This window comes from Scyliorhinus canicula, chromosome 8 (genome assembly GCF_902713615.1).
Source record: "Scyliorhinus canicula chromosome 8, sScyCan1.1, whole genome shotgun sequence".
Classification (NCBI taxonomy): Eukaryota; Metazoa; Chordata; class Chondrichthyes; order Carcharhiniformes; family Scyliorhinidae; genus Scyliorhinus; species Scyliorhinus canicula.
In genome coordinates this window covers 42,233,063-42,254,077 of record NC_052153.1, presented here as the reverse complement: position 1 = coordinate 42,254,077, position 21,015 = coordinate 42,233,063, and the positions used below count along the sequence as shown (strand labels likewise).

Sequence of the window (21,015 nt, the reverse complement as noted above, 5' to 3'; positions counted from 1 at the left end):
GGGATGCGAGGGTGGGGAAGGCCTGTGGGAACCGCAGGTCCAGGGTGGCAGCCATAGCTGATTGTCAGTCTCTCACCCTCTCCAATAGCTTACAGATATTACATGATGGATTATATTGTGGAAACTGCCCGAGCAGTGCTGCTGGATGGCCAGGTGGCCAGACCCTGGAGAAGGTGATGGCAGCAGCATTGGCACAGGCCCAAGGCAGCGGCACTCCACACCGAGGACACAGCCTCCGATCAGGCCATGGAGGAACCCAGAGTGTGGTGATATTCATCACTGTAGATACACAAGGGGTTAATGTAAGTACACGCAGACGAGCTATACACTAGAGGGAGCACCAGAGACATGACACACAGACACTCAACCAATAGGTCAGTAAGATAGGACACGACCAATGGGCATTCACAATACACACAGAGGTGACACTACCACAAGGGGGCATTACACAAACCCATATAAAAAGGACACAGCACACATGATCTTCCTCTTTCCAGTGGAGACACTCAGTGAGTACAGACACAGGGTAGATTCAATATCACACCCACCACGTGGATTGTAGCAGACTGGTTTGTCAGTCTGAGTAGTTATTAGGCCCTGGGTAAAGACACCTGATATAGCAAGACCCATGTGGCCTCCCAGGCTGTCATTGAGCGGTGCATCGGACTGCTGAAGATATGGTTCCGTGCCTTGATCACTCTGGTGGTGCACTGCAGCACACTCCCCAGATGTTCGCCCACTTTGTGGTGGACTGCTGTGCCCTCCACAATCGGGTACAACAGCGGGATGACATGCCGGACCGGGAGGTGGAGGAGGAGGAACATGCAACCACCTCTGAGGAGGAGGAGGATGAGGAGGAGCCAGACCAGGAAGGGCTGAAGGATGAGTCTGGGGAGGATCTGTGGGAGCAGCCGCAGGTTGGAGGAGATACGGAGGTGGTGAGAGTCTAGCATCCCCGGAGGTCCAGAGAGGCCCCTGTCCTCGCCCACTTCTCAGAGTGCATGGCTTCGTCACACCCCTTCTTCCAATCCCATTCACCATCTCCCCACAATCATGCCCTCCCATCCGGCCCGGGCAACTGGGAGAGGGAGGGTTTGCAGTCCTGCATGGAGTGCAGAATAACGTGATGGAGGCTTCACATATCTCAGGTGTACTGTGTTTTAATGTGTACAAACACAATAGTGACCCCAACTGTCCCTAGCTTCCGATGGTGCCCCCCCCCCATGCCACTCCACCTCAGTGATCCTCAATCTTCTTAGCTCTCTGTGTTCTACCGTTATGTCGAGGAGTGTCCCCAGGATGCATATCAGAGGAGAAGGCAGCCTGCTGCTTATCGTGTCCCGTGGCCTTAATGCCCCTGACAGGCGACCTCTGGAGGGCTTGGGGCTGGAGCTGCCCTGCCAACCTGTTCCACACGCTAACCCCAAGACGCGCCATTGTAGGGGAGTGGACTCAGGAGAGCAGGCGACACGGTGCCAATAGGACCCTGGGGTTACCTTTGGGTGGAGGGGCAGCTGAATGGAGCTCCGGATGCCCCTGCATCATCTGGCACTGCCATCCCTGGCAGCTCCCCAATGTCTGCACCATGATGTTCATGCCCTTGGCGATGCCCCTCTGTGAGTAAGAAATGATTTGCAGCACTTCACCGATGCCCATCTGTCTCTGGGACACGGCCCTCAGTGATCTGGACATGCTCTGGAGAGTTTCAGCAATGCACTGAGACTGGGACATAAGAACATAAGAACATAAGAACTAGGAGCAGGAGTAGGCCATCTGGCCCCTCGAGCCTGCTCCGCCATTCAATTAGATCATGGCTGATCTTTTGTGGACTCAGCTCCACTTTCCGGCCCGAACACCATAACCCTTAATCCCTTTATTCTTCAAAAAACGATCTATCTTTACCTTAAAAACATGTAATGAAGGAGCCTCAACTGCTTCACTGGGCAAGGAATTCCATAGATTCACAACCCTTTGGGTGAAGAAGTTCCTCCTAAACTCAGTCCTAAATCTACTTCCCCTTATTTTGAGGCTATGCCCCCTAGTTCTGCTGTCACCCGCCAGTGGAAACAACCTGCCCGCATCTATCCTATCTATTCCCTTCATAATTTTAAATGTTTCTATAAGATCCCCCCTCATCCTTCTAAATTCCAACGAGTACAGTCCCAGTCTACTCAACCTCTCCTCATAATCCAACCCCTTCAGCTCTGGGATTAACCTAGTGAATCTCCTCTGCACACCCTCCAGTGCCAGTACGTCCTTTCTCAAGTAAGGAGACCAAAACTGAACACAATACTCCAGGTGTGGCCGCACTAACACCTTATACAATTGCAACATAACCTCCCTAGTCTTAAACTCCATCCCTCTAGCAATGAAGGACAAAATTCCATTTGCCTTCTTAATCACCTGTTGCACTTGTAAACCAACCTTCTGTGACTCATGCACTAGCACACCCAAGTCTCTCTGAACAGCGGCATGCTTTAATATTTTATCGTTTAAATAATAATCCTGTTTGCTGTTATTCCTACCAAAATGGATAACCTCACATTTGTCAACATTGTATTCCATCTGCCAGACCCGAGCCCATTCACTTAACCTATCCAAATCCCTCTGCAGACTTCCAGTATCCTCTGCACTTTTCGCTTTACCACTCATCTTAGTGTCATCTGCAAACTTGGACACATTGCCCTTGGTCCCCAACTCCAAATCATCAATGAAAATTGTGAACAATTGTGGGCCCAACACGGATCCCTGAGGGACACCACTAGCTACTGATTGCCAACCAGAGAAACACCCATTTATCCCAACTCTTTGCTTTCTATTAATTAACCAATCCTCTATCCATGCTACTACTTTACCCTTAATGCCATGCATCTTTATCTTATGCAGCAACCTTTTGTGTGGCACCTTGTCAAAGGCTTTCTGGAAATCCAGATATACCACATCCATCGGCTCCCCGTTATCTACTGCACTGGTAATGTCCTCAAAAAATTCCACTAAATTAGTTAGGCATGACCTGCCTTTAACGAACCCATGCTGCGTCTGCCCAATGGGACAATTTCTATCCAGATGCCTCGCAATTTCTTCCTTGATGATAGATTCCAGCATCTTCCCTATTACCGAAGTTAAACTCACTGGCCTATAATTTCCTGCTTTCTGCCTACCTCCTTTTTTAAACAGTGGCGTCACGTTTGCTAATTTCCAATCCACCGGGACCACCCCAGAGTCTAGTGAATTTCGGTAAATTATCACTAGTGCATCTGCAATTTCCTAGCCATCTCTTTTAGCACTCTGGGATGCATTCCATCAGGGCCAGGAGACTTGTCTACCTTTAGCCCCATTAGCTTGCCCATCACTCCCTCCTTAGTGATAACAATCCTCTCAAGGTCCTCACCTGTCATAGCCTCATTTCTATCAGTCGCTGGCATGTTATTTGTGTCTTCCACTGTGAAGACCGACCCAAAAAACCTGTTCAGTTCCTCAGCCATTTCCTCATTTCCCATTATTAAAACTCCCTTCTCATCCTCTAAAGGACCAATATTTACCTTAGCCACTCTTTTTTGTCTTATATATTTGTAAAAACTTTTACTGTCTGTTTTTATATTCTGAGCAAGTTTACTCTCATACTCTATCTTACTCTTCTTTATAGCTTTTTTAGTAGCTTTCTGTTGCCCCCTAAAGATTTCCCAGTCCTCTAATCTCCCAGCAATCTTTGCCACTTTATATGCTTTTTCCTTCAATTTGATACTCTCCCTTATTTCCTTAGATATCCACGGTCGATTTTCCCTCTTTCTTCCGTCCTTCCTTTTTGTTGGTATAAACCTTTGCTGAGCACTGTGAAAAATCGCTTGGAAGGTTCTCCACTGTTCCTCAACTGTTCCACCATAAAGTCTTAGCTCCCAGTCTACCTTAGCTAGTTCTTCTCTCATCCCCTTGTAATCTCCTTTGTTTAAACACAAAACACTAGTATTTGATTTTACTTTCTCACCCTCCATCTGTATTTTAAATTCCACCATATTGTGATCGCTCCTTCCGAGAGGATCCCTAACTATGAGATCATGAATCAATCCTGTCTCATTACACAGGACAAGATCTAGGACCGCTTGTTCCCTCGTAGGTTCCATTACATACTGTTCTAGGAAACTATCGCGGATACATTCTATAAACTCCTCCTCACGGTTGCCTTGACCGACCTGGTTAAACCAATCGACATGTAGATTAAAATCCCCCATGATAACTGCTGTACCATTTCTACATGCATCAGTTATTTCTTTGTTTATTGCCTGCCCCACCATATCGTTACTATTTGGTGGCCGATAGACTACTCCTATCAGTGACTTTTTCGCCTTACTATTCCTGATTTCCACCCAAATGGATTCAACCTTATCCTCCATAGCACCGATGTCATCCCTTACTATTGCCCGGATGTCATCCTTAAATAACAGAGCAACACCACCTCCCTTATCATCCACTCTGTCCTTCCGAATAGTTTGATACCCTCGGATATTTAACTCCCAGTCGTGACCATCCTTTAACCATGTTTCAGTAAGGCCACTAAATCATAGTCATTTACAATGATTTGTGCCACCAACTCATTTACTTTATTCCGAATACTACGAGCATTCAGGTAAAGTACACTTATGTTGGTTTTTTTACCTCTGTTTTGAATCTTAACATCTCCAGTTTTATTCCTTTTGTTATTACTGGGCCTATTCACTGTGCTCCCCTCAGTCACTGTACCTTGTACTGTCGCCCTTATGGATTTCTGACTATGTCTTCTCTGCCTTGCACTTTTCCCCTTACTTCCTTTTGTTTCTGTCCCTGTTTTACTACCTTCCAACTTCCAGCATTGGTTCCCATCCCCCTGCCACATTAGTTTAAACCCTCCCCAACAGCTCTAGAAAACACCCCCCCTAGGACATCGGTTCCAGTCCTGCCCAAGTGCAGACCGTCCGGTTTGTACTGGTCCCACCTCCCCCAGAACCGATCCCAATGCCTCAGGAATTTGAATCCCTCCCTCTTGCACCATCTCTCGAGCCACGCATTCATCCTATCTATCCTGACATTCCTACTCTGACTAGCTCGTGGCACTGGTAGCAATCCTGAGATGACTACCTTTGAGGTCCTACTTTTTAGTTTAACTCCTAACTCCCTGAATTCCGCTTGTAGGACCTCATCCCGCTTTTTACCTATATCGTTGGTGCCTATGTGCACCACGACAGCTGGCTGTTCACCCCCCCCCCCCCCCCCCCCCCCCCAGAATGTCCTGCAGCCGCTCCGAGACATCCTTGACCCTTGCACCAGGGAGGCAACATACCATCCTGGAGTCTCGATTTCGTCCACAGAACCGCCTGTCTATTCCCCTTACGATCGAGTCCCCTATCACTATAGCCCTGCCATTTTTCTTCCTGCCCTGCTGTGCAGCAGAGCCAGCCACGGTGCCATGAACCTGGCTGCTGCTGCCTTCCCCTGGTGAGCCATCTCCCTTAACAGTATCCAAAGCGGTATATCTGTTTTGCAGGGAGATGACCGCAGGGGACACCTGCACTGCCTTCCTACTCTTGCTCTTTCTTTTGGTCACCCATTTTCTATCTCCCTCAGTAACCTTCACCTGCGGTGTGACCAACTCGCTAAACGTGCTATCCACGACCTCCTCAGCTTCGCGGATGCTCCAAAGTGAGTCCATCCGCAGCTCCAGAGCCGTCAAGTGGTCTAACAAGAGCTGCAACTGAACACACTTCTTGCACGTGAAGGAGCCAGGGACAGTGGACGTGTCCCTGAGCTCCCACATCGCACACGAGGAGCATGACACGGGTCTGGGATCTCCTGCCATGTCTTAAACCCTTGGTAAACTTAAACAACTAGAATTTCAAAATAAAAATAAATAAATTAGACAATGAAAAGAAAAGGAGAGACTACTTACCAGTCACTTACCAGGGTTAAAAAGCACCTCCTCACACTCTGCACTGAATTACCTCACTGCACCAAATTACCAAGTTTAAATCTCTCACTCTGTATGAGTCTCACTCCGGATGTGTCTCCTGGAAAAGTGCTCGCTTACTGTGTGCGCTCTCTGTCTGTCTTTTATACAGACCTCAGCTAACCGATGACTCAAAAAAAACCTTACCTTCAAAGAGAATAATACAATGTGCTCCTAAACAGGCCTCAACAGGCCTCAGGTGATTGACAGATAACTGCCTCTCAGCAATTAGGGTGGGGGCAGCTTCAACCAATCAGACACTAAGCTCCACACTGCACTTTTAACTGAAAAACAGCAGAATTAGATTTTCCACTTACCTTTGCTGATTTACCTCACTGCACCAAATTACCAAGTTTAAATCTCTCACTCTGTATGAGTCTCACTCCGGATGTGTCTCCTGGAAAAGTGCTCGCTTACTGTGTGCGCTCTCGGAAAGATCCACCTTTCTCGGAAAGGTCCACCGATGTCAGGTACACGTCCCCTAGTGACTCGGGCATGCTGTCAAGACGCTCAGCCATGGCGATCACTGACTGAGTGATGCTTGGACACCACCACTCATACGGCTGACATCATACTCCAGGCTCTCCATTACGTTAACCACCCGAGCAGTTTTGGCCTCGGTGCCATGCGTTGCCAGTGCAATCTCCTGTGCCCTTAGCCTTGGGGGCTCCTCCAATCGGATATGGACCTGCTGGAGTGTCGCTGACATCCCCTTCTGAATCTCACGGCTGCTCCCTATCAACCTCATCAGCTCCAGGATAGCCTGGTCCAGAGGCTCAGCTTCTGACTGGGACACAGCTGGGTTCTGGGATCCAACAGACCTCCGACTGCTGCCTCCTCTGGACGTTCCTGGCTCCACCTGATGTACATCTGCAACATTGTGGTGCTCAGCAGTTTGTGCCCCAGAAGCCTGCCCACTATTTTCACTCACCGAGGTGTGTGTCTCTGCGTTGGTGGAGGGTGGGGATGACAGCCGGGATGCATCGATGGCGGCATCCTCGGAGCTCTCCTCTGAGGTGTTCTCTTGGGAGGCAGGGAGCCACCCCGGATATGCCAGCACCACCGGCTGGATATTGTGCTGGAGAATGGGCATGTGGTCAGTGAGAGCGATGGATCATTATGCTGGCATGAACAACTCATATGTAACAGGTCATCTGGGTGGGAGCCAGTGGATTCTCACCTCTGCAGTTTAGGCCAAGCTCAACATCGGTGACTGCTCTGTACCCGGCCACTCCCCCGACCTCCAGGGCTTATAATAATAATCTCTATTGTCACAAGTAGGCTTACATTAACACTGCAGTGAGGTCACTGTGTAAATCCCCTTGTCGCCACATTCTGGCACCTGTTCGGGTACACAGAGGGAGAATTCAGAATGTCCAATTCACCTAACAGCACATCGTTTGGGACTCGTGGGAGGAAACCGGAGCGCCCGGAGGAAACCCACATAGACACGGGGAGAATGTGCAGACTCCGCACAGACAGTGACCCAAACCGGGAATCAAACCTGGGACCCTGGAGCTGTGAAGCAACAGTGCTACCCACTGTGCTACCGTACAGTCCATATGTTCCTCATATGGGGTGAGGTCCCTGTGGCCCGGCAACCAGCCGCCCGTCTTGGCCATTTCCCAACGATTGTGTGGCAGCAATGCGTGCGGCATTGTGAGCCGAACGCTTCGTGCATTGGGGGTGGTGTAGGGTGTGCTGGTGGGTGCCAGGGTGCCCTGCGACACATCGATTTATTGATCTCAGGGAGGGGGGGTGGTGTCAGTTGCAGGGTTATCGGGAGGGGAGGGGTCTGGGGGTGGCAGGGGGGCCAATGCCAACTCACCCGTGCGGCCCGGTGGAGGTCATTTAGCTTCTTACTGCATTGAGCGATCATTTGCAACGAGAAGCCCTCGGGGCATGATTAATTATTAATTAACGTCAGATTCCGGTGACGGCTTCGCTGGGTCGGCCGTGGGGAAACACCCGGCAATTCCAGCTCGCTACCATACTTAGAACAAATTTGTTTAGATTGTACCCGCAGTTGCAATATTTATAAGGCTAGTCCAGTTAAGTTACAGATCTAGGGTAACCCCAGGATGTTGATGGTGGAGATTCAGTGAAGGCAGTACCATTGAACAGGAAGAGAAGATAGTTAGATTCTCTCTTGCTGGTCATTGCCTGCCACTTGTGTGCCACTCATCAACCCAAGTCTGTCAAGTTGCAGTAAATTCTAAATTTTAAAGCATATTTGAATTTTATTTTCTTAACCAATCAAGTTTTTCCTTCATTCGTGTTAATGCAATAAAGTCAATGTCGAGGTCGAAGAGATATGGGGCGAGATTCTTCGTCCCACCAATCTCGTTTTCCAGGGCCGTGCGCCCATGCCGGCAGCGGGATTCTCCGTTTCCACAGCCGGCCAATGGCCACCCCCACCGTCGGTAAGCCCGCGGGCATGAGTGCGTTGCCGGCGGAGGATCCCGCCGACGGAGAATCCCGCAGATGATTTGAGTGTTCATATTCAATAGGTCTGTCAAATGAGACAATAAGGTTTAGCACACTGGGCTAAACAGCTGGCTTGTTATGCGGAACAAGGCAGCAGCGCAGGTTCAATTCCCATACCAGCCTCCCCGAACAGGCGCCGGAATGTGGCGACTAGGGGCTTTTCGCAGTAACTTCCAAGAAGCCTGCTTGTGACAATAAGCAATTATTATTATTGAAGTAAAGGTCTGTTAGTCCTGTCAAGGGCGAGTAAGGGAGCAATCCTTCAATCAGCGTCACTATAGCAATTTATCTAGTCAGTGGTCTCATTTCTATTTGTGAAATAATACTGTGCACAATTTAGCTGCTGCCTTTCCTTGCATCACTATAATTACTACACGTCATTATTCATTGGTTGTGAGGTGTTTTGGGTCATTCCAAGGCCATGGAAGACTCTATATAAATGCAAATTCCTTCAATAAAAGAAAACTTATTTCTTCTGCTTTGTTTCTCTGTTCTTTGTTGCAGGTGCAGTTAAAATATCCTTTTTCAAAAATAATCTCTTTGTCTTCCAGCAAAGCCGACTTTAGAAAATCAACACCATGAGCCAATAAACAAGACTTCATTAAATGCAAGTAAGTTGAAACTTTTCATTCGCGATTTTATTTGGAGCAGAATGCAACCTATTTATCCATCCTCCCTTTGCTTGCTGACTGTATTAGTTCCTGGTCCACCAAACACCTGGGATGGGATACTCTGTTCTGGGATGTCTGGAATGCATTGTCCGATGGGACGGAAAATCGGGCATCGGGAGAAAAATCGGGATCAGTGTAGGGTGCTGATCTGAACATGCTGCTTTGACGACCCCCCCCCCCCCCCCCCCCGCTCCCGTTGGCAATGTGAACAATGTCCACGATGAACGGCAGTAGGGGGATATAAATAAATGCAAATGGGTCTTACTGACCCATTTTGCAACTATTTAGCAGGCCCGGAGCCCTATCCTCCGGCCCTCCGTGATTTTTCAGTACCCATGGCCGGGTATCACGTTGGCACGGATCACTTGTGGTCTCAGCAATCGTAAACTAGACGTGGTGGACCTCGCGATGGGCCAAGAGGGAAGCGATGCCCCCTTGGCCCACCACAAGGTCCATGATGCCAGGGCTGGTAGAGACTATCCGAGCACATCAACGGGCCACCCACCCCCTCCGCCAACAGTGCACTGCCTGTCCACACCTCCTCTAGCAAACCCCATGCACCCCCCCCCCCCCCACAAACAGAGAAACCTGAATTGGGGGACCCTCCCCAGTGACCCCTGTAATAGGGAGACCCCTTAGGGACCCCTGTAATAGAGAGACCTCCCCAGGGACCGCTGTAATAGTAGAAACTGCCCCACGGGCTCCTGTAATAGGCACATCTCTCCAGGGGCCCCTGTAATGATAGTGGTCTCTGATTGACAGCTTATAAAAACCATCTGCAGCTTGGATCCATTCACACCCTTTCACAGTTCAGTGGCCTGAGTGGTGAAACCACAATATTTGCAAACATTGTCCACATCAAAGAGATGTAAGTGCATTTCAAGAACTGCGTGAATGCCACTCACTAGAGCGTGAGATTTCACTGCTGTTACCTCCATTCTCGTGTTCAAATCCCTCCGTGGCCTCACCCCAATCTATCTCTGTAACCTCTTCCAGCCCTGCAACCTTCTGAGAACTGTGCATTCCTCCAACCCTGACCTGTTGTGCATTTTGATACTCCCTTCAGCCATTTCAACCCTAAATTCTGGAATTCCTTCTTAATAATATATCTTTCTACCATTTTCTCCGATTGAAAGGCACACAATTATAACCTACCTATGTGACCAAGCTTTTTGTCACCCGTACTATTGCACACCTGTCCTTGCCTCAATTTCAATTTGCGTCTGAATACATAACTGTGAAGCACCTTGGAATATTAAAGGCGCTTTATGCAAGTTCACATTGTTAATGAAACCTGGTTCACCACTTTCCATATGGACTCCTACATGACTAATAGCAAATTACGGTGGATGCTGGAATCTGGAACAAAAAACAGAGAATGCTGGAAAATCTCAGTGGGTCCAACAGCATCTGTGGAGGGAGAACAGAGCCACCGTTTCAGGTCTGGATGACTCTTCGTCAGAGCCTTATTCTACAATGCTTTTCCTACCAAAATATATCGCTTGAAACTTCCCTTCATTAAATTGCACCTTCCACCTGTCTACCATTCCATCAGACTGCCGATGTCCTCAGATGTCTAACTCCATGCTCCTCACAGGTTACCATACTTCCAAGTTCTGTGCGTTCCACAGAGTTTGAAATTATGCCCTGTGTACTAACGTCTTGGTCATTAATGAACATTAAGGAAAACGGGTGGTCCTAATACAGATCCCTGGGGAACCCTACTATATACCTTGCTCCTGTCCAAAGAAACAAACATTTACTACTACTCTCTGTTTTCTGTCACTCAGTCAACTTCATATCCATGCTGCCAAAGTACATTTTATTCCATAGGCTTTAACCTTGCTGATAAGCCTGTCAAACTACCTTCATCAACACTCTCTGTTACCTCATCAAAACACTCAATCAAGTTGGTAAAACACAATTGTGCCTTAAAAGAGCCATACTGACTTTAATTAATTGGTCGACATTTGTCCCAGTGACTATCAGTTTTATCCCAGTTTATTGTTTCTAAGTTTTCCCACCAGCCACAGTCAGCTGGCTGGCCTGTAATTGCTAGGTTTAACCTTTATTGAACAAGGGTGTAAAACTTTCAATTCTCCAGTCCTCTGGCACCACCCCTGTCCTGTGTCTAAAGAGGATTGGAGGATTATAGCCAGTGGATCTGCATCAGATCCACTATTGATGATTTTCAGCATTAAGACCATAAGACCATAAAATATAGGAGAGGATTTAGGCCATTCAGCCCATCAAGTCTGCTCCACCATTCGATCATAGCTGATCTGTTTCTCATCCCATTCTTGCCTTCTCCCCGTAAACCCTGGTCCCCTAAGTATAGGAAGCCTTTCTAAAACCTTCTCATTATCCATTTTTAGTAGCTCCTGTATCGCTTTACCTTAGTGGTAGAATCTTCCTCCTTGGTAAAGATAATGCAAAGTTCTTATTAGAACATCAGCCATGCCCTCTGCCCCCGTGTGTGAATGTCCCTTTTGGCCTCTAATTGGCCCCACTCCTCTTTTTACTACCATTTTATTATTTATATGCCGATGGAAGGCATTTGGATTCCCTTCTATGTTAGTTGTCGATCTCTTCTCATACATGTACTTCGAATGCACGGCCCTCCTAGCCCCCACAAATGACGCGGCCGGCACGCCTAATGACTTCAGCCGTGCATGCGCAGGTTGGCCAACTCCAACCCGCGCATGCGCGGCTGAAGTCACGACGGATGACGGCTCAAACCCGCGCATGCGTGGTTACCGTCTTCCCCTCCACTGCCCCGCAAGACGTGGCGGCTTGATCTTGCGGGGCGGCAGAGGGGAAAGAGTACATCCCTTTGAGACGTCGGCCCGATGATCGGTGGGCACCGATCGCGGGCCAGTTCCCTCCCGAGCACGGTCATGGTTCTCACTCCCCTCTCCGCCCCCCACAAGCCACAAACCAGGTATTGGCGCCATGTTCACGCCGGCAGCGACCAGGTGTGGTTGCCGCCGGCGTGAACCGGTCGGGAACGGCAGGCAGCTTGGCCCATCCGGGTCGGAGAACCATGGGTCGCCGTGAAAATCGGCAGCCCACGATTCTCTGAGCGGTGTGTCGCAAAACGCGACACGCCATTTTGGGGTGGGTGGGAGAATTGCGGGGGGTGCCAGAACGGCCCTCCCGCGATTCTCCCACCCGGCGTGGGAGCGGAGAATCGCGCCCCCTCGCTTCATCTACCATCAATAAGATCACCTTTCATTCTTCTAAACTCCAATGGGTACAGACTCAATGTATTCAACATTTCCTTGTAAGACAACCCCTTCATCAAAGGAATTGCCTTGTGAACCTTCCCTGAATTGCTTCCAATAAAAGCTCCCTCAAGTATCGCTGAAGAAAGACACTGGTCGAAGCTTTTCGTTTTGCACTAATCAAGACAATTCACAAGAAACCAAATGTGAAGGGAACAACAATTATGCTTCACGAGTAGAAAGTGCTAATTTGTTAGCAAGTGGGCTCTGATTGCTAGAGGCATTGCCTCGGTGAATGCACCAGTCAACTGATGACTGACAGTTAACTGCCAAGCTTTGATAAATCGAAACATGGCAGGTTAACTTTGATTGGTGAAGGCATTGCCCGTTTTATTCAGTTGAAAGGGACACAATGTGTGTACATGTTCTTTCTCTGCAAAGAACAGGGTCCTGTGTATTAATATATGTAGCTTCTAGCATGCATAAGTGAGCGACATTGTGAGCTCGATGGATAATCTTAAATTGGTTGCAAGTGTAATTCTTATCACACTGAGGATTGTTGCGAAAATGTTGTCCAATTGTAGAAACTCAACTAATGTTGCACACTGTGATGCCCGAAAATGGCGGTCTTCAGGATTTCAGACCAGCCAGATCTATTCCTTGGGAGGAGGGCGGACGCCCTTGCCTTTGCCTCCCTGAACGCCCGCCGTAGAATCCTGTTTGGCTGGCGGTCAGCAGCAACACCTAAAGCTGCAGACTGGCTGTCCGACCTCTCGGAATCTCTCCAAATGGAGAAAATCAAATTCACCATCCGAGGGTCAGACGACGGCTTCCACAGAACGTGGGAGCCATTCATGCAACTGTTCCGGGACCTGTTTGTGGCCAACGAACAAGCAGAAGAGTAGCCAGGTAGCCATAGCCAGGTAGCCAAGAACCAGGGGAAAGCAGCCAAAGCATGAGAGGGAGAGATAGACCGGGACAGCTAAATCTAAAAGGAAGGAAAGGCAAAACACAGGGGGACGGGGGGGGGGGGGGGGGGGGGGGGGGGGGGGGGGGGGGGGGGGGGGGTTGTACTTCTCTCGTGTTGTTACTTTTTTTTTCTTTTCTCCTCTCCCTTTGTGATTTGCGTGTGTGTGCCCTTCCCTTTGATATAGATATATATGTCATATCCTGTGTACATGACGGCAAATATACTTTGTTCAAAAATCCAATAAAAAACATTTATTAAAAAAAATGTTGCACACTGTTCTTCAAGCTTTGCAAGCACAGGCTGGTTGGGAACAGGCTGCATCTTGCCCATTGTGAACAGTGGAAGAGACAAACTCTTCGATAAGCTCCACTAGTCTTCGGGATGTACGGCCCACATGCCCAGCATGACCCAGGCACTGAAAACGTCCTCCTTTTACTAATTTTAATTTCTGAATATGAATACCAACATAAAATCCTTTCAATGAGGTTATCAGACCCTAAACATTTCTACATTTTCTACAGTTTGTGGCAGAAGACCTGCAATATCCAGTAGAATTGTTGGTGGGAAAAACTCCAAGACGGGTGAATGGCCTTGGCAAGTAGACCTCGAAATTGGAACACTCGTCTGTGGTGCCTCTATCATCTCTAACAGATGGCTCATCTCCGCAGCTCATTGCTTTCAGCAGTAATTATTAAGATTTTCACTTATATATGTTTATAAGTACGCAGGGCAGGTTTTGTACAAAATTATTGAACTTGGCCTTAATTCTAAAGCATCATAATTTTGGAAGATCATTATTGGAAAAACTGTGTATACGCCAAAAAAGGTAATCTGCGCTATGCCTCTCTGCAAGTTGCCACCGGGGCAGCATGGTGGTTAGCACTGCTGCCTCACAGTGTTATGGGCCTGGGTTCAATTCTGGCATTGAGTGAGTGTGGAGTTTGAACTTTGTCCCCACGTCTGCGTGGCTTTCCACCGGGTGCTCCGGTTTCCTCCCATAGTCCAAAGGTGTGCAGGTTAGGTGGATTGGCCATGCTAAATTGCCCCGCAATGTCCAAAGATGTGCAGGTTAGGTGGGAGTTATGGGTTTATGAGGATAGGGCTGGGGAGTGGGCCTATGTAGCGTGTTTTTTCAGAGGTAAGGACAGAATTGATGGGCCGTACAGCTTCCTTCTGCACTGTAGGAGTTCTACGGTGCTAGGTTCTGTCATCCGCTAGAGCAGAAAATCAGGAAATCTCCATGTGGGTATTTCCAGGTCAACATTTCTAATTGTTGCTTAGGTGGGGGTCATTGACACTACAGTCCAGATGGTCACAGAAGGTGTGTTCATAACATGGTGACCCAAGTTGAATATCAGACTCTAAATCCATCCAATATGGCAGGTGGTAAGAATGGGGGAGATTCCTGGTCAGTCATCCTGCAGAAGGCTGCGGTACTTTGTCATGCGTAATCTAATGCAAGGCCAGGGTCGCCAATATCTTCTTAAAGCATGGTGCCTGAAGTCCAGGAGATACAGTACTGAATTATTTGTATTACCTCGCTTCTCCATGTTTAGTTGAATCTTCTATCCATTTTTGCCCATCTTGTCTTCCGGACGCCTTTTGCGATCCTACTGCTGCTTGCCAAACTATTTGCATTTCTTTTCCCTGATGGCAATGAAAGACACGTCAATTCTACAGCTAGAGTTCCTCCCAATTGCCAGAATCTATATTTATCTGGGGTTAGGTATGAGTATGAATGCAAAACTCCAGTTTATCAACTTCATTATTTTGGGATTTCACCAAGGAATAAGGGATTTCACTTGCGTGAATAGATTGGAAAAGTAGAAGCATTCTCCTTAGGGAAAGTCGAGAGGAGATTTAATAGAAGTGCTCAAATCCATGAGGCAGCTGGACAGAGTAGGGAAGTAGCAATTGTTCCATTTGGCAGGGGGATTTTATGCAGAGGTTGGCTAGGATCTGGAATGCACGGCCTGAGAATGAGGTGGAGACAGGTGCAATCATGGCTTTCTGGATAATTATCTGAAGGGAAAGATTTGCAGGGCTAAGGAGAAAATGTGGGGAAGTGGGACTAGCTGAGTTGCTCCTGCAGAGAGTTCACATGGAGATGAGAGAATGCAAATATCACTTTGGTTCACTGTCACCGGTGACTTGTATATTTTTATATACCTTCATGGGAATGGGCCTCGCTTGGGGGGGGGGGGGGGGGGGGGAGAACATTTATTGCCCATCCCTAATTGCTCTTGAACTGAGCTGGGCCATTTCAGAGGGTATTTAAGAGTCAACAACATCGTCACATGTAGGCCAGACCAGGTAACAATGGCAAACTTCCTTCCCTAAATGACATTCATTACCCAGATGGGTTTTAACCTCAATGGTTTCATGGTCATCATAGAATCCCTACAGTGCAGAGGGAGGCCATTCAGCCCATCGTGTCTGCACCGACCCTCTGAAAGAGCACTCTACCTAGACACACTCCCCTGTTAACCCGTAACCCCACCTAACCTTTGAGCACCAAGGGACAATTTAGCATGGCCAATCCATCTAACCAGCACATCTTTGGACTGTGGGAGGAAACTGGAGCACCCGGAGGAAACCCACACAGACATGGGGAGAATGTGAAAATTCCACACAGACAGTCACCCAAGGCCGGAATTGAACCTGGGTCCCTGGCGCTGTGAGGTAGCAGTGCTAACCACTGTGCCACCGTACCGCCACCTTTTGACTTTTAATTCCAGATTTTTATTGAATTCATGGCCGGGATTCTCCGCCGGCTGGATGCTCCGTTATGCCGGCGCCGGGGGTTTCCCGATGGCGTGGGTCAGCCGGAAAACCCCATTGACCAGCTGGCGTAACGGAGAATCCCATCAGCAGGTCGAGGTAGGAATGTGGTGTGGAGGGGCGGCGAATCCAGCCCCATATGTCACCATATTTTCTGCTATGGCGGGTTTCGAACCTGAATCCCCAGAATATTACCCTGGGTGTCTGGACTATCAGTCCATTGACAATACCACTATGCCACATGTTTACCCATATCACCTATGATTGGCAATATATCCTTTTCTTCCCAAAATCTACATAAGCAACAGCACAATTCTGGTACTTTAAGAGAGTATCCTGACTATATATGGACCATTGGAATATATCATGTGCCATGTAAATTCTCCTTCACAAAATGACTTAGTGGATTAACAGTTTTACCAAAGTGAGACCCTGGCTTTGAACCAAAGAATGGTTTCCTTCAGGAAAAATGTATAATTTGACATGATTTATGTTTCCTATACCAAAGAAATAGGGGCGGAGGAACAGGGAGGGATTTGTCAGGCTGGTGGAGATTAGACAGTTAGGAAAGGTGAAGTTAAGTAGCAACTTAAACACAAAGCTGAGAACTTAGATTTGAGGTAAGGGAGGATTTGAAACTGCGCATAAGTGTGGGGTTATGTCAGTAACCAGTGGACACTGGTCAGGTGAGCAGGAAAGTAACAAAAGGAATTCAATCCAAAAGTGTGAGGTAAGTGTTTTGGGCATCGCAAACAATGCAAGAGAATGCACAATAAATGGTATGTTACTGGAAAGGAAAGATTGGATAGGCTGGAGTTGTTTTCTTTGGAATAGGGGAGAGGAGATTTCATTGAGGTGCAGACAATTTGGGGGCTGATATAGGAAGGTCCTATTTCCATTAGCAATGAGGTTAATGACCAGGGCAGAACAATCAGAGGAGACTTGGGGAGAATATTTTACACCAAATAGCCCATGGGGATCTGGAAATCATTGACAGAAAGCATGGTAGAAGCAGAAACCCATATTGCATGAAAATAAATTCTCAGATATGCAGTTAAACGTACTGGGCTGTGGACCAAGAGCTGTAAAGTGGGATTCATCTGAATAACTCATTTATAGACAGCACAAAGACAATGGGCTGAATGGCCTCCTTTCATGTTGTATGTGTCTATAATGATCAGGAAGGCACTGAAAATATACTGCAAGCAGATTCAATCGGGTTTTCATAAAGGAATTACATATAAACCAGCAAAGGAAATATTTACAAGATTATGGAAAAAGTGAGGACAATGAACAATTGGATAGTTTTTTCAAACAGGCGCAATGGGCGAAAGGCCTCCTTCTTTGCTACAGGATTCCGAAATTCTCAAGGGGCAGTTATAGGTCAGTTGACATTTATGGACTGTAGAGATGGGACCACTTTGGCATAATTGAGTTTGGTCCTCGAACAAAGGCACAAATGAGTATGTCAGCAGCAAATGAAGGGCAACTAGGGATGGGCAACAAATGATGGCCTAACCAGCGATGCCCACATCCCATAAATGAATTTTTAAAAATGGACTTTGGGAAGTTAAATAGGTGAGCAACCCTCTAGAGATGGCTGTTAATGGTCTTTGTGACAGAAAGGATTTAAAGTCAAAAACGCAACTCAACATTAAACAGAAGATGCAGGTTGAAAAAGAATGTTTTCTGTGTAAGTGACATTACCTTTATTCGTGTTTGTTTCAGGTCTCAGGCCAATCCTTCAGTCTGGAAAGCTTACATGGGATCAATTATAGTTGGACAAGGTACATCTAGAAACATCAGAAAAATCATAGTCCATCCCGACTATGATCATCCAATTAGTTTTAACAACGACATCGCACTCCTGGAGCTTTCCTCTCCTCTCACCTTCAATGACTTCATTCAGCCAATTTGCCTCCCCTCAAGTAGTGATGTCATCGCTGTGGGTCAACGCTGCGTTATCACAGGATGGGGGTCGCTGATCTTTGGAGGTTAGATTTTGGCTTTATTCTGATCAGTTGAATCATTTGACTTCATTGTGACGTAACTAGAACTGCTGTTTTCCCAACTGCTCATATTTTAGTGTTTATTTCTTGCATTAAGTGCAGCAGATGTATCTGATACAATAAATCATCGTCGGTTCGAGTACCCTTTGTTAATTCTTGTTAATTTGTTAAGTCTTTGTTAGTCTTATCAGTTAACATTGCCAGCGGTCAGTTGACATAAGAACATAAGAACTAGGAGCAGGAGTAGGCCATCTGGCCCCTCGAGCCTGCTCCGCCATTCAATGAGATCATGGCTGATCTTTTGTGGACTCAGCTCCATTTTCCGGCCTGAACACCATAACCCTTAATCCCTTTTTTGTTCAAAAAACTATCTATCTTTACCTTAAAAACATTAAATGAAGGAGCCTCAACAGCTTCACTGGGCAAGGAATTCCATAGATTCACAACCCTTTGGGTGAAGAAGTTCCTCCTAAACTCAGTCCTAAATCTACTTCCCCTTATTTTGAGGCTATGCCCCCTCGTTCTGCTTTCACCCGCCAGTGGAAACAACCTGCCCGCATCTATCCTATCTATTCCCTTCATAATTTTAAATGTTTCGATAAGATCCCCCCTCATCCTTCTAAATTCCAACGAGTACAGTCCCAGTCTACTCAACCTCTCCTCGTAATCCAACCCCTTCAGCTCTGGGATTAACCTAGTGAATCTCCTCTGCACACCCTCCAGTGCCAGTACGTCCTTTCTCAAGTAAGGAGACCAAAACTGAACACAATACTCCAAGTGTGGCCTCACCAACACCTTATACAATTGCAGCATAACCTCCCTAGTCTTAAACTCCATCCCTCTAGCAATGAAGGACAAAATTCCATTTGCCTTCTTAATCACCCGATGCACCTGTAAACCAACTTTCTGTGACTCGTACACTAGCACACCCAAGTCTCTCTGTACAGCAGCATGCTTTAATATTTTATTGTTTAAATAATAATCCCGTTTGCTGTTATTCTTACCAAAATGGATAACCTCACATTTGTCAACATTGTATTCCATTTGCCAGACCCTAGCCCATTCACTTAACCTATCCAAATCCCTCTGCAGACTTCCAGTATCCTCTGCACTTTTCGCTTTACCACTCATCTTAGTGTCATCTGCAAACTTGGACACAGTGCCCTTGGTCCCCAACTCCAAATCATCTATGTAGATTGTGAACAATTGTGGGCCCAACACTGATCCCTGAGGGACACCACTATCTACTGATCGCCAACCAGAGAAGCACCCATTAATCCCCACTCTTTGCTTTCTATTAATTAACCAATCCTCTATCCATGCTACTACTTTACCCTTAATGCCATGCATCTTTATCTTATGCAGCAGCCTTTTGTGTGGCATCTTGTCAAAAGCTTTCTGGAAACCCAGATATACCACATCCATTGGCTCCCCGTTATCCACTGCACTGGTAATATCCTCAAAAAATTCCACTAAATTAGTTAGGCACGACCTGCCCTTTATGAACCCATGCTGCGTCTGCCCAATGGGACAATTTCTATCCAGATGCCTCGCTATTTCTTCCTTGATGATAGATTCCAGCATCTTCCCTACTACGACGTTAAACTCACTGGCCTATAATTTCCTGCTCTCTGCCTACCTCCTTTTTTAAACAGTGGTGTCACGTTTGCTAATTTCCAATCCACCGGGACCACCCCAGAGTCTAGTGAATTTTGGTAAATCATCACTAGTGCATCTGCAATTTCCCTAGCTATCTCTTTTAGCACTCTGGGATGCATTCCATCAGGGCCAGGAACCTTGTCTACCTTTAGCCCCATTAGCTTGCCCATCACTACCTCCTTAGTGATAACAATCCTCTCAAGGTCATCACCTGTCATAACCTCATTTCTATCAGTCACTGGCATGTTATTTGTGTCTTCCACTGTGAAGACCAACCCAAAAAACCTGTTCAGTTCCTCAACCATTTCCTCATCTCCCATTATTAAAACTCCCTTCTCATCCTCTAAAGGACCAATATTTACCTTAGCCACTCTTTTTTGCTTTATATATTTGTAAAAACTTTTGCTGTCTGCTTTTATATTCTGAGCAAATTTACTCTCATAATCTATCTTACTCTTCTTTATAGCTTTTTTAGTAGCTTTCTGTTGCCCCTTAAATATTTCCCAGTCCTCTAGTCTCCCACCAAACTTTGCCACTTTGTATGCTCTTTCCTTCAATTTGATACTCTCACTTATTTCCTTAGATATCCAGGGTCGATTTTCCCTCTTTCTACCGTCTTTCCTTTTTCTGGGTATAAACCTTTGCTGAGCACTGTGAAATATTGCTTGGAATGTTCTCCACTGTTCCTCAACTGTTCCACCATAAAGTCTTTGCTCCCAGTCTACCTTAGCTAGTTCTTCTCTCATCCCATTGTAATCTCCTTTGTTTAAACACAAAACACTAGTATTTGATTTTACCTTCTCACCCTCCATCTGTATTTTAAATTCCACCATATTGTGGTCACTCCTTCCGAGAGGATCCCTAACTATGAGATCATGAATCAATCCTGCCTCATTACACAGGACAAGATCTAGGACCGCTTGTTCCCTCGTAGGTTCCATTACATACTGTTCTAGGAAACTATCGCGGATACATTCTATAAACTCCTCCTCAAGGTTGCCTTGACCGACCTGGTTAAACCAATCGACATGTAGATTAAAATCCCCCATGATAACTGCTGTACCATTTCTACATGCATCAGTTATCTCTTTGTTTATTGCCTGCCCCACCATAACGTTACTATTTGGTGGCCGATAGACTACTCCTATCAGTGACTTTTTCGCCTTACTATTCCTGATTTCCACCCAAATGGATTCAACCTTATCCTCCATAGCACCGATGTCATCCCTAACTATTG

The 21,015-nt window shown here is 46.9% G+C and overlaps 1 protein-coding gene across 2 annotated transcripts in view; it reads left to right on the top strand.

The window, feature by feature from the left end:
• LOC119970196 (transmembrane protease serine 11C-like) overlaps positions 1 to 21,015 on the top strand; it is a 107,604-nt gene that overhangs the window by 61,959 nt on the left and 24,630 nt on the right. For both annotated transcript variants that reach the window (XM_038804443.1, XM_038804444.1), the window contains 3 exons: positions 9,016 to 9,075; positions 13,851 to 14,013; positions 17,839 to 18,104. In XM_038804443.1, coding sequence (XP_038660371.1) covers positions 9,016 to 9,075; positions 13,851 to 14,013; positions 17,839 to 18,104 — 489 coding nt within the window. The remainder of the gene's footprint in view (positions 1 to 9,015; positions 9,076 to 13,850; positions 14,014 to 17,838; positions 18,105 to 21,015) is intronic.